This window comes from Plectropomus leopardus, chromosome 6 (genome assembly GCF_026936395.1).
Source record: "Plectropomus leopardus strain MGB_pleo_1.0 chromosome 6, ASM2693639v1, whole genome shotgun sequence".
NCBI lineage: Eukaryota > Metazoa > Chordata > Actinopteri > Perciformes > Serranidae > Plectropomus > Plectropomus leopardus.
The window spans coordinates 21684981-21701222 of NC_142181.1; the positions used below are offsets into that span (position 1 = coordinate 21684981).

The window sequence follows — 16242 nt, forward strand, 5'->3', positions numbered from 1 at the left end:
GAAGTCATCTTGACTTATTTATCACATTTCACACAATAAAATGCAACACTGTGTTTTTATGACATACCATTTTTTTTAAAGTACTCATTCTGTGCTTGAGGTCACATGATCAAAAGTGTTCCAAAACCTGTTGTTTGTTTGCTATACTTGTCGAGGTAATGTTTGACTGATGATAGATTAAGCTGTCCTATTAGTTTTCCCGAGAGGCGAAATGGAGCCCAGTGACTAACCAGGAGGTACCTTAGTGACTTTGTTGACTGTGATCTGCTAGTACAGGGCTTCACCATGGACCTGTACAAACTAGCTTTCATCCTGGGAGCCCTGGTCTGCATTGGTAAGACACCTTTGAATGATAATAATGACTAATTCACAGCTATAAGTGGCATATAATATGAATATAATTAAGACAGACAAAAGTAACCCTTATTTAATTTTAAATTGCTAAATGTCCTGCCAATGACTTCTGTTCTCTATTATGTATAGACTCTCTCTCCAGTTTGAGAACTACAGTTGCACATGTAACCTTCTGTGACTTTAATAATATATTTTTAAAAAGATAAAAGTATTATGTTATTAATTTGTAATTGTGTAATATTCTATTTTTGTTTATAAGCATTTATTAAACCATGTACCTGATAATTTCTCCTTTATTGGTTGATACTCTGCCAAAGTAATTACTCAAAATTGAAAATGATGCTGAGGGGGATGATTTAGATTTTGTAATGCATCCTTTATTTAACATATCAGTCTTTTAAAGAAGAGTATATCAAAAACATGATATGCAACATTGTTCTATTTGAAAATATTTACTGCCTCATACATAAAACCTGAAATCAGATTTAAGTAGGATGACAATAATGATAAGAAATGTACTGTATATTTGACAATGAATTAATTTTTTTGTCATTTTTTTAGTCAGTGGTACTGAGGTGGATGGCTACACCAAAATTGAAGTGCCACAGATCCTTGTGTTTAGGAGTAAGGGGTACTCAGTAAACTCTGTGGCTGAGTGTGCCACCAAATGTGACACTGAAACATCCTTCAAATGCAGGTAAGTTCACAGTTTTAAAAAAAACCTAGCTTTTACCATAATATCCCAATTTATCTTTGAACTTGACACCTGCTGTGTTTTCACAGGTATTTCATTTATAATGAAAAGGACAGTGAGTGTTGGATATCACCTGCAAACTCTATAAACACACGACTATATGAAAAAGAAGGCAAGTCCTTTTTATTTTTGAGGCATATTAGAAGCTCAAAGTATTTTTTATAGAATGTTACTAGATGTCATTTATTTTTCCCCTTTAAAATTTGGAGAAAGGTCTGCAAAAATTAAAACACTGTTCTTCAGTTTAGATTCTTCATGATATTTTACCTCCATTTTATTTTGGTTAATATTTAGTCCGTGTTGCATAGTAAGTGATGTTTGGACTGTTTCTGCAGGGCAAGGTTTTCTGGAGAAAGTTCAAGCAGCGGGCAAATCCAAAAGTGATAAAGACTATAGGTGCTGAGCCAAGCAAATATAGATATGAAAGAATTGATAAAGTCTGCACAGTAGCAAATGCTCCCATGAAAATGTATTCCAATACCTCCACACGTGACGTTTCGGCCCTGAGCCCTTCCTCAGACATGACAAAGTACAGACACACCACATAAATGACCGCATGAATGGGTCACTTGACAGGTGATGTGATACCAAGACATCTACGTGTCTACGATACAACATAATTGTCATGACACGTGACAAGGTGTCATGTCAAAATTTGGAACAAATACAAAAATTTTGTGTTAAAAATGTTCCTTCACTGAATATATACACACACGCATAAAAAATCCACTGTACAAAGTGTCCTCCAAAGTTACCACAGTAGATCAGTACAGCAGAGATATCGTGTAATGTGTCTGTGCTTGTTCCTCTACAGGAGAGTGTATACACGACAACGGCGAGAACTACAGAGGAACCATCTCTGTTACAGAAAACGGTTTCACCTGCCAACACTGGGACTCCCAGATACCACACAATCATAAATTCAACTCCAGCACGTAAGACTATAAAAAAACACATTGATCTATTAATGAGACACAAACAGGATTTTAAAATATTTAATTAATGAACTCAGTAGGATGTATTAACTAAGACACCCTACCCAAACTGTATCAATGATTACACCACCTATGCAAGTTTTTTGTTAGAGTACAGTTTTTCAACTTTTAATACCATTCTTCCACCCAGGTTGTTGAACAAAGATTTTCATATGCAATGCGTCAGTCTGCTGTGATGGTTAAAGTCCCTGAAGGGACCACAGTAGTGGGTTTAATCTCAAACAAAACCTGACCTACACAATATGTCATGATTCCTGCATTTCCTCCTCCTCCCCCCACCGCCAAGCTCCTGCCGGCCTCCTGCAACCTCTTCCGGTACCGCATCGTCCCTGGTCTCACATCTCCCTGGACTTTGTCACGGGTCTGCCACTGTCAGAGGGCAACACTACCATCCTGACAGTGGTGGACCGATTCAGCAAGATGGCACACTTTGTGTCCTTGCCCAAGCTCCCCTCCGCCAATGAGACCGCGGAACTGCTGTTGGTTCCTGGTCCCGTTCTGCACTCTTGCGGGCCGCCGCTCACTACACCTCCGCAGCCAACCGTCGCCGCTCCCAGGCTCCTCCTTACCGGGTAGGACAGAAGGTTTGGCTCTCCACTAGGGATCTTCCCCTGAGGGTGGAGTCCCGGAAGCTGGCGAAAAAGGGATAAAAGTGATACGTACTGCATCCACAATGTGAGGGTGTGATCACAAACCCTAAATGGAAATCTAAACGGCTAGGCTACAAATGAAGACCCTTTAACTTTTAAAGGACCCCTCTCACCTTTCAAACAACCTCTTTAATTTCCTTCCCTCTCACAAAAGACTAAGAAGCATCAAGACCAGAACATCCAAACAGTTCATATCCTGAAATACTGAATCTCTCATCTTGAAAATAAAACTTGAATCAGTCATGTTGATATGGCAATTAAGTATTGAATCTTGAAATTAAAACTTATTTTTCAAAAGCAAAAACCTTGTTTTTTTCCTATTTCTTCAGCCATTTAATTTTTACTTTCTCTAGTCATCCAGATAAGCATCTTGTGGAGAACTTCTGCAGAAACCCAGATGGAGAGCAGCGACCATGGTGCTACACCACTAACCCATCCACACGTTGGGACTTCTGCTCCATACGCCGCTGCAGTAAGTCCTCCTATTTCAGTATGTTTCCTTGGCTTCTGCCCTATTTCACTATTGTAACTATTATTTTCACAGTTGTATGTTCTCATTTGACATGATTTAAAGGTCGCTATTTATCTTTTCTTTGAGCTCCTCAACCAATTCATCTCATCTTCTTTTGCTCAGTATCCAAGCCTTCCACCATTGTTCCAGAGCTGACCTGTTTCACTGGAAAAGGTGAAGTATACCGAGGCTCAATTGCTGTGACCACATCTGGTAAAAGGTGCCAAAGGTGGTCGTCTCAGAGGCCACACCAACACAGCCGCACGCCAGAAAACTACCCCTGCAAGTAAGAGCTATTGCAACTGAAAAATGTTGTTTTTCATGAAAGAGGGACCTATGGCATGTTGCCTTTATTGCTGGGTCTACCTGTGTTCACCATTGTTACTGTCTGTTGTTTGTCAGAGGCCTGGAAAACAACTACTGTCGTAACCCAGACAATGAGGAGAGACCTTGGTGTTACACCACTGACCCTCAAAGTCGCTGGGAGTACTGCGATGTGCCGAGCTGTCAGGATGAAGCTGGAGGAGGTAAAACAGTGATCAGTGATGGATTCTTACCCATTTACAGAAAAATATCAATGACAGATTGAAAGACCACACTCTCAAATAAAGAATGGTGCAGTGGCAGGGCAGCGTGACTCCATGAGGTGACACTTCATTGTGACAAGTGTTATAAAAAGGAAAGTCCCCTACATTTGCTGCAAAAATGAAAAAGGTTGGTTGGATTTTTTAAAAAAGGGGGGAGAATTAGCCAAACAGCAGGGGGGTTCTATGGTATACGATAGCCTGTACTGTATCAGAAAAGGTAGTCGAAACTTTGGAGTTTGACCCACATGTATTGATATTGCTGGTTTTTAGGGTTCAATCACCTTTGTCAGATCAGATCCTGCAAGCTGCAAGTATTTTTGAGAGTCCAGTGATTTCAACAGAAGTGTGTTTGACAAAGAGTTGACCAGAGATCCAGATGCTTTTTTCTGGCCCAGGTTGGGTACAATTTGCCTGAGCAACATCTCATTTGAGTGTGTGTGTGAGTGTGTGTGTGTGTGTGTGCGCGCGCGCACGGATATGCATATTCGGAAGTGTAAAATGCACTGTTAAAGGTATCCTCAAAGTGTCCACAGTAGATTAGTACAGCAGATATATTGTGTGATGTGTCTGTGCTTGTTCCTCTACAGATGAGTGTATACACTGCAATGGTGAGAACTACAGAGGAACCATCTCTGTTACAGAAAATGGCTTCACCTGCCAACGCTGGGACTCCCAGGAACCACACAATCATAAATTCAACTCCAGCACGTAAGACTACAAAACAACACATTGATCTATTAATGAGCCACAAACAAGATTTATATACATTTAATAAATGTATGCTGGAAATATGAATTAACATAGAAACCCTACCCAAACCGTATCAATGATTATACCATCTATGAAAGCTTTCTTTTATTAATTACAGTTCAGCTTTTAATAGCATTCCTCCACCCAGATTGCAGAACAACGTTTTTCATATGCGATGTGTCCTTGACTTCTTGTTTTGGAAGAAGCAGGTGGTCAAACGAAATAACAAATTCCTGAAATCCTTCACTATCAGCACTGGGCTCCACAGGAGTGTGTAATGTCCTCAATCCTATACTTATTGTACAAAAACAACTTTATTTCCCACTATCAGTCTGCTATGATGGTTAAAGTCCCTGAAGGGACCACAGTAGTGGGTTTAATCTCAAACAAAAAATTAACAGCTGATAGGATTGAGGTTTTATCCCTGGTAGACTGGTGCAATGTTTAGTTAGAAGCTGGAATTAATTGCTTCCAAATCCAAAGACTCATTAGTGTACTTTGCAGCTGCTGATTTGATCACCTACTCTTTGCCAAAAACAACCAAAGTCAACAAGTGGGCAGCTACAAATTTCTGGAAGTGACATCTCGTCCACCTTAAAATGGGGGGGACAGCAACACTACTGCTCTAAACAAAGCACACCAGAGACTTTGGTTTTTAAGACAATTTCAAAATGTGGTATGTCTGGGGTGTTTGGTGCAGTCTTATACAGCAGCAGTGGACGGTGTCCTGACCTACAAAATAACTGTGAGATTCGGCAACATGTCATGTGAGGAAGAGATGATTAGACTCATGCTTTATTTCTAGGGCACAAAAAACAGGCTAACACCCACTAACATCTGGCTTGTTAATGTAAAGGGAAAGTATACAATCAATATTCACACCCAGGTCAAATGACTCTGCAGCAGCCATAGCTATGTATTGCCTTCATCTCCAATAGGTATTGATGGAAAGAGAACACCTCCAGGGTGAGCTGGCGGCTGAACCCGGAGATAGTGAGGCCAGGCTGGGGGGTCCCCAGGGCAGGCAGGGGTCCAGTAACAGAGCTGTGGGTAAACAACAGTGAACGTTAATTTCGGCTCCTTTTCAGGAGTGATGCTATGATGCACCACCACTAATTTCCGTCCGTCATCCCCCGAGCAGCACTAAAACACCTATCCAATTCAGTCTGCACAGAGTTTGAAACAGAGACTGAATAACTAAGGTGTATTTGAGTAATAACATCCTTCAAGTTTTTTACAGATCTCTGTCCATGCTGATGTCTATTGTTTACATGTTCTTCCACCAGTGTTTGGATTAATGGACACACTAAACCACCCACACTTACACACACAAAGAAAGTCATTCTCATCTGCCACAGAGCCATGTACACAGCTCAGCTCTACTGGCAATAGGAAAGCAGCCTATAGCCTAAGTTTAGCAGCTTACCTGTGTTTGAACAACCCGCGTGCACACCCTAATTTTGGTGAAAAAGGGATAAAAGTAATACGTACTGCATCCACAATGTGAGGGTGTGATCACAAACCCTAAGAGGAAATCTAAACAGCCAGGCTACAAATGAAGACCCTTTAACTTTTAAAGGACCCCTCTCACCTTTCAAACAACCTCTTTAATTTCCTTCCCTCTCACAAAAGACTAAGAAGCATCAAGACCAGAACATCCAAACAGCACATATCCTGAAATACTGAATCTCTCATCTTGAAAATAAAACTTGAATCAGTCATGTTGATATGGCAATTAAGTATTGAATCTTGAAATTAAAACTTGTTTTTCAAAAGCAAAAACCTTGTTTTTTCCTATTTCTTCAGCCATTTAATTTTTACTTTCTCTAGTCATCCAGATAAGCATCTTGTGGAGAACTTCTGCAGAAACCCAGATGGAGAGCCGCGACCATGGTGCTACACCACTAACCCATCCAAACGTTGGGACTTCTGCTCCATACGCCGCTGCAGTAAGTCCTCCTATTTCAGTATGTTTCCTTGGCTTCTGCCCTATTTCACTATTGTAACTATTATTTTCACAGTTGTATTTTCTCATTTGACATGATTTAAAGGCCGCTATTTATCTTTTCTTTGAGTTCCTCAACCAATTCATCTCATCTTCTTTTGCTCAGTATCCAAGCCTTCCACCATTGTTCCAGAGCTGATCTGTTTCACTGGAAAAGGTGAAGCATACCGAGGCTCAATTGCTGTGACCACATCTGGTAAAAGGTGCCAAAGGTGGTCGTCTCAGAGGCCACACCAACACAGCCGCACGCCAGAAAACTACCCCTGCAAGTAAGAGCTATTGCATCTGAAAAATGTTGTTTTTCATGAAAGAGGGACCTATGGCATGTTGCCTTTATCGCTGGGTCTACCTGTGTTCATCATTGTTACTGTCTGTTGTTTGTCAGAGGCCTGGAAAACAACTACTGTCGTAACCCAGACAATGAGGAGAGACCCTGGTGTTACACCACTGACCCTCAAAGTCGCTGGGAGTACTGCGATGTGCCGAGCTGTCAGGATGAAGCCAGACCATAGCTAATTAGTGATGATCATTTCTTACCCATTTATGGAAGTTTTAAAGGGGTATTTCGCTGATCTCCCATTTTGTATTATCAAAACAATGTTGGTATTATGTGTAGATGAATTGTGGTAAACTTTTCTCCATATAACCACAGTTAAACCCTGCTGGATGACTTATTTCTTATTACTTACTTATTTCATTCAGTTGTTCTGCCAACAACTCGGACACAAATGGTCTAGCATCAGATAAAGAGATATACCTGCCCCTTTCTTTCTCTCTCTAAATCTTGGACTGAAATTTAATCAAATGTTAAAACTTGGCAGCACTGATTAAACATTGTTCAAGATTATGTTCCTGCACTGCCTATTTCTTTCCTACGATGTTTCCAGAAACATACTATAACACACAGCTTCCTTTACAATGAAAACTAAGGCCAGAAATCAGAGACCAAAACTCAGCAGCTATGATCAAATACAAACCAAGATTCTGTGAGTGAGTTGTATGATTCTTGCCCCTCACGATCTGGCCGGACACCATTGTTCCACAATGATCTTTCCACATGACCAGTGTTTATTGGTCTTGTACTATGTGCTGCATTCTTGTATGGTGCATTGCATTCTGTTAGTTGTATGTTTTCTCCCTACTGAGCGAGCGTCCAGTTTCTCTGTTTTCTCTGGTCATCAGTTTCAAAGGTATTTGCACCTTTCTACTACTGAGACAGCTCACTTTTATGTGAGGACCCTCCCTATACCTCTAATACTTCTTTTCAGAGAGCAGCTTATACAAACAGCCTCATATTTGACCCCAGGCCTCCTCGGGTCCTGAGCAACACACCTGAGTCCCAAACAGCTGAGGATTTTTTATGTCGCTACAAATGAATAATATTGAATTATTTTGTTATACTAACTTATTGTACACTGAAAAGAACTGTTGATGTCGGCATATAAGTCGCCTACCTAGACATTACTGTCACAGTTATAAAGTACAGCATAAATTTAATTTGCATTGGTATTTTGACTACGGTAGCGTTATTAGTGGCAACTTTAAGCTTGTTACTTTGTCCACAGACACTTGTTACATTTATTGTGTTTATTTCTAATTGATTTCACTTTTAAGGGACACTTTTCCACCAGCTTTGTATCATTACATTTGGGGTGGTATGTGTAGATGAACTGTGGTAAACTTCCCTCTATCTTTCCAGCGCCTACATCTCCCTGCTCATTTCTGTAGGGCTGGTTCCATGGCTGTCTCAGGTTTCTCTATTTCCTGAGCAAAAGCGAATACCACAGCCTTTTCTCTGTTTTCTCTAGTCACATAGCACCAGTTAGCTGGTCACCTAGCACCAGTTAGCTGGTCACCTAGCACCAGTTAACAGTGAAAGCTAATGGCAACAAAATACTTCTGAGGTTGAGCTTTGTGTTGTTAATTGGTTAAAATGTTTTGGCTACACGTACATGTAATTATAAGCTAAGGAATTGAGTCAAGTTTATTTAGATAGTCTGGTGTCAAACATTGTGTTAAACAGCACATCAGTCAAACAACAGCAAGCATTGCCACATAGCCTAACTATTCATTAAACAAAACCATGTCGGAAAAATCAGGAGTGCTAGATGTGTCTTTCAAAAATAAAGACATAATATTGTTTTTTTGAAGGCTTTATTTGTGTGCTAATACAAAAGTTTTACAAAAGTAATTGCCTGTTCAATGTCAATATGTCACATTAAGAATCAAACTAAGCTTCTAGTCAGCTGAATTATGCACTTTTCTTAGTTATGTGAATCAATTACAATAAGATATGAGAGAGTCCTGTGATCAACCAGTTAATATGCTGCTTCACTTGTCACTGGAATGGATTTCAGTGCATTGTAGTCCCTGTTTAATAAATGCCACCACTGATTTAAATGGTAGGATATCGGGAAAATAATTTGTCATTTCAACAATTCATGGCTGTATTTTCTGGTATCAAATAACCTTTAAGAAGTATAAAATATTTAACAAACATTGCACATTTTACAAGTGTGAGTAAAAATGATTTCATAAAATTGCAGGCAGGTGTGTTCTAACATTTGGTGGATAAACTAGAATTTTGGTGAAGGGAATCATTCAATATCCTGTTGACTACTTGCATGACATCCAAGAGTAAGCAACCTGTTGCTTGCAAGTTGATGAAAATGTCTATGTTCCATTTATGCGAAGACATACACACTGCTGGATATATAAAAATATAAATACAATGATTTAAGTATGTGTAAAAGGGACATAAAATATCTTTGCAGTCATATTGTTTCTCTTAAGTCATTTAATGTCTCTTTGCAGTTGTTTTGAGTCCCTTTACATCCCTTTCATTTTCCCTTCTGGTGCCCAGTAGACCATTTTATTAATACATCCATAAGTTTTAATTTATTCACCAAGACATTGCAAGCACAATTTTAAATGTGGCTACAAGTGTGGGTTTTCCGTGAATCCTGAGTTTAGATGCCCGGGAAGAAGTAGAAGCGCTTTGTTAGTGTGCATCTGTCTTTGGTCGGCATCTGTCTTTTGGTTTGAACGGAAAACCCTTCAAAGCGTTGCATGACCTGTGAGGATGAAACAAACTGTGTGAAAATAAAGAAGGCCAGAATTCAAACCCAGTTCAGACCAAAGATTTGCTGAGACGAGTTAAAACTTGAAATTAATTGGTCCAAAACGTTCTCAAAACCTGCCAGTTTAGGCCAACTTGACTACACAAGATGGTGTATTGTCTCCATAAAGATGAGGGTATGTGCGTCTAGTCTTTCAGGCTTATTTTGTAGCTGAATTGAATTTGTGTGTCATCATTTGTTTGTTAAAATATAAATGAGGATATTGATAGTGACCTTCTACAGTTGAATCACTTGTTTTGGAACTAGAAAAACAAAAAAACCCGTGCTTAGATGTACCATAATCAAAGTAGACTTACCTCACCACAATGATTTTAAAAGGGGACTGTTCATTATTTATAAGAAGGGGTGGTGCAAAATGTAAAATATTTTTTAAGCACTGGCGAAGGACTTATGTTTTTTATTGTGACTATAGGGAGGGCCATACCTACTTGACAGATGCTTGGTATTACTCAAGTGGTCTCCATGCCTCCTTCAAACACAATATGAATAAGTGAAGTCCTTCATTTCGTTTCAAGCATATATGAGAGTAGGGTGGATGTTCCAGATATTCCTGAGTGTTAAACAATGTATTGGGTGGACACCAACAGCTGGTTTGAGTTAAGCTGAGACGTGCTTACACCACTGCAACTTTTCTCTGCATCGCTCTAAAACAGTTTTGTCTCTCTCTGCCAGTTTTTGGTCTTAACTGGGATTCAAAAAACAACATTATTATCATCATCACCGCTCACTTTGAGTTCTTGATGCCTCACAAACTTTCCACTTACTCTTCTGAAAAGTTCCTCAATGTCGTCCTTATATGCATAAGTGTTCAAAACCTCAACAATATACTGGATGAGGAAAGATCCACGATCTCTTTGTCTATATGAGACAGTATCTGTAGGAAAAACACACAGATACAGAAATATATTATTTATTACATAAACATTTTTATACTGTTTTCCATGCAGATTTTTAATGTTAATTATCATTGTGTTAAGACCTATGAGATCTGATAATATTTGAGTTAACTGACCAGGTGTGCAGGATAGAAGAGAAATGAAGTCTTTTTCCTTGTGTACACATCTCCAATTATCAGCCTCAATGTTGTCCTCACCAGCAGACAGGGACGGATCAGGCTGTGATGCATCATCACAGAACACATCTGAGTTTGCACCATCTCTAACTAACGCTGACCCTTCCTCCTCTGAAACACATGTCATACTTTAAATACAGTTTCTGAGACCTCCCATTAAAAAACAAACAAGACTTAGACAGACTCCTTAATTAATTTACATTGATGTTTGTTGTAGCAGTGAGAATAGATTGGGGTCACCTCCTCTGCATGCCTGGATGATGATGATCTTGGGTTTGTCTAGCAGCGCCGGACATTTCTCTGAGCCCAAGTGTTTGTAAATGTTGTTGATGGGGAACTCATCTCGTTTTTCATCACCCTTTTTCCAGTTGACACCAAGGACAGTTCCCAATTTCCCGTGAGACATGATAACCACAAACACACTGTCTGTTTCTTTGAGTTTCGGATGTTTAGAGAAACCAATTATGGCATCGTTAATTTCCTGCGAGAACACAAACAGTCAGACATCGCTTACTGTGCCACTAAGTCACCAACACAAAAAAAATATGTTTTCAAAATGTTTTTATACTGTACCTTTCCTGTGAGGTTTGTGTATTTCACCACCTCATATCCCAGAGTTGTGAGCTGTTTCTGCATGTTGTCTTCGTCTTTCTCGGCTCCATGTCTGTTCAATTTCTCATCGCTAAACTTTATATTAGTGATTAGCAGGGCTACACGGCTCCGAATGGAATTTTTGCCCGCAGAGTAAACCTGAAAAACAAATTTAAAGGAAACATTTATCACAAAAATGCACTATATTGTCTAAAAATATGTACATAGTAGGCTTTAATGTTTTTCTTCTCGTTAAACAGCACCTTCCTATCAAGGTGAGGTAAACTAATGGAGCTAGAACAGTGACAATAAGTTTTGGCATTGAAAAGAATTTGCAGTGAGAAAGGAAACATTGGCTTTAAAATAAAGCTCCTTTAATAGATAAGACACTAGCATTAAAATGTTGTTATTTATTTATTGTAATTTATGCATTTATTTATTGCATTGTTAAATTTTTAAATGACATCCCTATGATTATTTCTTTAGTGGTATCTTATGTGGGTTTATTTGTTTGTTTGTTTGTTTGTTTTTACATTTTTGAGTTTTAACTTTCTGTCATTGTTGAGTTTAAGGGGAGAGGGCAAGGGAGGTGTGATTTACACTGAATCTGTACACTAAGTGGAGAGCATTTCTCACTGAGCCACAGTGCAAAAATATTAAAACAAAATAATTTCTAATGTTTTATTTCTCAGCTTTGAAGTGACTCTTTTTTCCAAATCTTTAATTTAAGAGCATGAGAGACACTTAATTTGGCATTTATGAGTGACTAACATTTTTGTCATTCACTTTTTCCATCCAGAACGTCTCGGTGGTACGCATGAGCGTGGTTGACCATTCCTGTTCAGCCTGTGACTCTGCAGCTGTGAAAAACAAAAAAAATTTGGTTCAGTTTGACATACTTTTTTTCTAGTTCATAACAGTGTGACAAAATATGACATTGGTCTGATTCAAAGTAGAATAAAATATGTCAGCTCACCCAGCTGAGCAGGTTGACCAGAGGACAGGCCCAGTTCAGAGTAAAGTGTGGAGTCTCTGCTTTGAATGTGAGCGATCATCTTCCTGCTGGCTTCGTCCCCTTTCTTTTTCACTGTGTCAATGAGACTGCGGGCCTTGTCTGTTGTGCTGCTGTGCTCCTCAATTATCGCGTCTTTTTGGCCATCATTCAGGATGCCATCATCTAAAAGGTCGTCCAAAAGCTGCTTAATCAGTGCTTTGGACACTTTTTCCACAAACTTTTTCCTCACCTTGCCAAGCTCATCTAGAAGAAGGAATATAAAACAGAAGAAATCACACAACTCAAACAGAGTAACAAAGATAGAAGGGATAGTCATATCAACCTGCTTTGTATTATCACAGTGTTGGTAACGTGTAAATGAGCTACAGTAAACTTCGTTCCAACCCACCAGTGCCTCAGTCCCCGCCTTCCCTGCCCACACTGGTGAAACTTGTTTTGCTGGTTCTTGGGTTGTTGTTGGAACTACAGGCTCTAATTCCACATTTTCATTTTGGTATAGAAGCGGGTCAAGAGACAGATCTCTCTCTCTCTCTCTCTCTCAAACTTGGGCAAAATTTGATCACACAGTAAAACTAGGCACTGCTGATCAAATATAAATCAAGATTTAAGTACTGTGCTTTCTATTTTTTGCCTAAAAGTCATTGAATGCCATGTTTAACCGTAATAGCGAGAATTTGTGAACAAGAAGAAGGCACTACTGCTTCCTGCACAGTGAAAAAGGAGGCCAAAAACTGAGATCAATCATTTTTTAACTTACAATTTACCTGTGATACGATATTGTTTGCTACCAGCGGGCCACCATTGTGTCACACAGGACAAAGTTCACATTATATCACTGACCAGCAGGACTGTTTATTAGTCTAGTATAGCGCAATGCATTCTGGTAGCTGTATGTTTTCTGCCTCTTAGGCAAAGGCAAATGTCACCACCCATCTCAATTTTCTCTGGTCATGTAGCACTAATTTCAGTAACATATTTGCACCTTTCTGCTGCATAGGTAGCCTTGTTTTATGTGAGGACCCTCTTTATATCAGTAAAATACTTCTTGAAAGACGACATTAGGAATACATGTTGTTTAGTGTACCCTTATGCAGGGCTGAAGAAGGAGAAAATCAAATGTGACAATGTATTTTGATCAAATACCTAGATATCGATATTCAGATATTGACTATTGCTGCTTTCAAAATAGCAACACAGTGAGATTTTGGTTAAATAATCACCAGTAATGTGGTACAATGACTAAGTGGGTAAAGAAAACTATATAAAAGCAACAACAGTCTGGTGAGTTCAGAAAATTACTTCACTTAACTTTACTGCAGCTTTTAAAACCAGAAAAACGCAAAGACAATATCTAGTCTCATACTGCGATATCAATAAAATGGGCCTTATGCAAGTAACTATATACAAACTTTTTTTTCTTACTTTTGCTTGTATCCAGGATTTGTTCTTATTTTGTTAGTACCCACTGATTTTTGGGACTCACCAATGTTTTTTTATTTTTGTTTTTGTCCTAGGTAAGAGAAAATTTTACGAGTGGTCAAGAGCACTCATACCAAGATAAGAGAAAAACATCTTGTTTACAGTCCACAAATTGTTGTCACACACAAAGAAAAATAAGTTTTATCTGTGAAGAATGTTTTTTTAAAAAATGCATGAATATCATTTAATCAAATTTAGATGGGGTTTTAGAGGAATTATAATGACTGGATTATTAAATCTCAGGGGTAAAGCGTTACTACTATAGTCACTATACTCTGCTGATCCCAATGACTGTAATTTCAGATGATGTGTGTCCCTCTGCTGACCAGTGCTGGAATGTACATTTCTCAAGTACATTTTCTCAAGTACAGTACTTAGAAACAAATCTGAGGTTACTTTTACTTTACTTGATTATCTTAAGCTAAAGCCACTTTCCACTTCTACTCCACTACACTTCAAAGAGAAATATTGTACTTTTTACTGAACTACTATTATAAGATAAGGTAAAGTCTTCCATTTGTATATTTCGGTGGTGGTGTAAGGTACATGTACATCATTTTCGTCTATTCTTTTCATGCCACTTTATACTTAAACATTTCAGAGGGAAACATACTTTTTACTTGACTATATTTATCTTAAAACTTTAGTTACTAATTAAAGATTTTGGCATCAAGAAACAGGAGTTTATAAAAAATGATGTTTTGTGATAAATTAAACCATCCAACAGTGTGGTACACCTGAAACAATCCGTTGATTAATCATTTGATAAAGATTTAAGCCGTTTTCTATTGTATTTTGAATAATTTGGACTTTTTTTTCAAATAGGCTTTATGTATATATTTATGTATTTGGGAACTTTTAATACTTAAAATATGCTACATGTTCCTGATAAAACTTGCTTATACTTAAATAATATTTTCAATGCAGGGCATTTACTTGTAGCCGGGTTTTCACAGTTTGGTATTTGAACACACACCACAGCAGTGGTGGAGGAAGTATTCAGATTATCTAAATCACCTACTTCCTTATTCACTGCTGTGGTGTGTGCCCTTTCTCCTCTTCAATGAGGAAGCATGCAGCAGCTACACCCATTAGAATTATCTCACTTTATCAGCTGAAAACTTACATAAGTAGCATATTTGTAACAATTTCACATCACATCATGAATTATTACCATCAGTGATGTCTGTTTTTAACTTTTCAGTTAGAAGGCACCTCAGTAAGAAAAGCAAAAAAACTTCAATCTGATCAGCAGACTTTGGACCTCGCGTTAATAGTTTGCCAAAAACAAATGAACAAACATCAATGGGTCTATAAAGTGGCCTACAACATCAAAGCTGCCATGACATTGAAGGTATAGGGGGGTGGCTCGTGGATCTATATTACGAGAACATTATCATCATATTGTTTTGTCTTCTTTTTGTTTTATAAATGAAATAACCTGAACAACCGTACCGGCAGCAAAGTGAAAGTAAAACGTGGCATACAATACATAATGCGGAATTACCAACTTTACTTTTTTTTGACTTAGTAAAATGAAAATAGTGCGTAAATACATATTTCTGACCACCAACTTCCTCACCGCCCTCACAACACAGATCACTTACAGTTGATACTAATGAGCTACTTCTTATCTGTTCGCGTGCATATTGCGGCCAACAGACATCAAAGTAGAGGTTACTCCAAAGCGCGTGTATGCTGTGAATTCTTACCTGCCATTTCTCAAATCTGTTCAAAATAGGGTCTGTGAAATACCAAGAAACCTCGTCAGCCCCTGTAACAGCATGTGTGCAGAGACGCCTACAGACCGAGGTGATACACAGGGAGGGCGGATCAACAGAGAGCCTATCCTTTACAGCTGTGCATAAAAACCTCGCGAGCTGTAATGTGTGTAGGAAGAGTGTTAACCACTGTGACAACATCACAAATTTGTTTAAACCACCAATCACCTTTTTTTTTTTTTACTGTTTTTTGCCTAGTACCCCACTTTATAATATTAGTACTACAGATCACAGCATTTGGCTGCAGACTGTGAAAATGGTGTTTTGATAGTTGCATTGACTCTGTACCACTTTTACTGCAGTTTGAAAGACCTGTAAAACAAAGTAGGAAGAGGAGAGATTAAGAGAGAGAGAGCAACTGGCCATCTGATAATGTTATTGGAGTTCAAGGTCAAATGTCACAAAGTCTCCAAAAAAAGAAAGAAAAGAAATTAAGATAGTTTTTAAACTAAGTCTGCTATTTAATATTTAACAGATCAAGTGGATTTTTTTTTTCTGCCTGTTTGTTTGACTGACAGTTTTTATTATCAATAAAGTAATGATGATTTGACATAAAGT

General features: G+C 38.5%; 2 protein-coding genes across 2 annotated transcripts; one reads left to right on the top strand and one right to left on the bottom strand.

Moving 5' to 3' along the window:
* The first annotated feature begins 178 nt into the window (after positions 1-178).
* LOC148189366 (plasminogen-like) lies at positions 179-7453 on the top strand. Its single transcript, XM_088078980.1, has 11 exons — positions 179-334; positions 916-1051; positions 1138-1220; positions 1923-2043; positions 3107-3225; positions 3388-3550; positions 3667-3791; positions 4439-4559; positions 6432-6550; positions 6713-6875; positions 6992-7453. The coding sequence occupies exons 1-11, from the start codon at positions 286-288 to the stop codon at positions 7116-7118; spliced, it is 1326 nt and encodes a 441-aa protein (XP_087935106.1). The 5' UTR covers positions 179-285; the 3' UTR covers positions 7119-7453.
* Positions 7454-8743: 1290 nt separating this feature from the next.
* LOC121943038 (caspase a-like) lies at positions 8744-15773 on the bottom strand. Its single transcript, XM_042486405.2, has 8 exons — positions 15616-15773; positions 12386-12667; positions 12181-12269; positions 11392-11568; positions 11059-11299; positions 10759-10929; positions 10511-10620; positions 8744-9680 (listed from the first exon to the last, which is right to left on the bottom strand). The coding sequence occupies exons 1-8, from the start codon at positions 15620-15622 to the stop codon at positions 9576-9578; spliced, it is 1182 nt and encodes a 393-aa protein (XP_042342339.2). The 5' UTR covers positions 15623-15773; the 3' UTR covers positions 8744-9575.
* Between the last annotated feature and the right edge of the window lie 469 nt (positions 15774-16242).

Bases quoted from the DNA above. Each gene is read 5' to 3' on its own strand.
- LOC148189366 (XM_088078980.1), top strand. From the start codon at position 286: ATGGACCTGTACAAACTAGCTTTCATCCTGGGAGCCCTGGTCTGCATT. The intron at 1,052-1,137 runs GTAAGTTCACAG...GTGTTTTCACAG, and splicing joins GAAACATCCTTCAAATGCAG to GTATTTCATTTATAATGAAA. The intron at 3,226-3,387 runs GTAAGTCCTCCT...TCTTTTGCTCAG, and splicing joins CTGCTCCATACGCCGCTGCA to TATCCAAGCCTTCCACCATT.
- LOC121943038 (XM_042486405.2), bottom strand. The intron at 12,270-12,385 runs GTGAGCTGACAT...TGTTTTTCACAG, and splicing joins TGGTCAACCTGCTCAGCTGG to CTGCAGAGTCACAGGCTGAA. The intron at 11,569-12,180 runs GTTAGTCACTCA...TTTGTTTTTCAG, and splicing joins AAAAAGTGAATGACAAAAAT to GTTTACTCTGCGGGCAAAAA.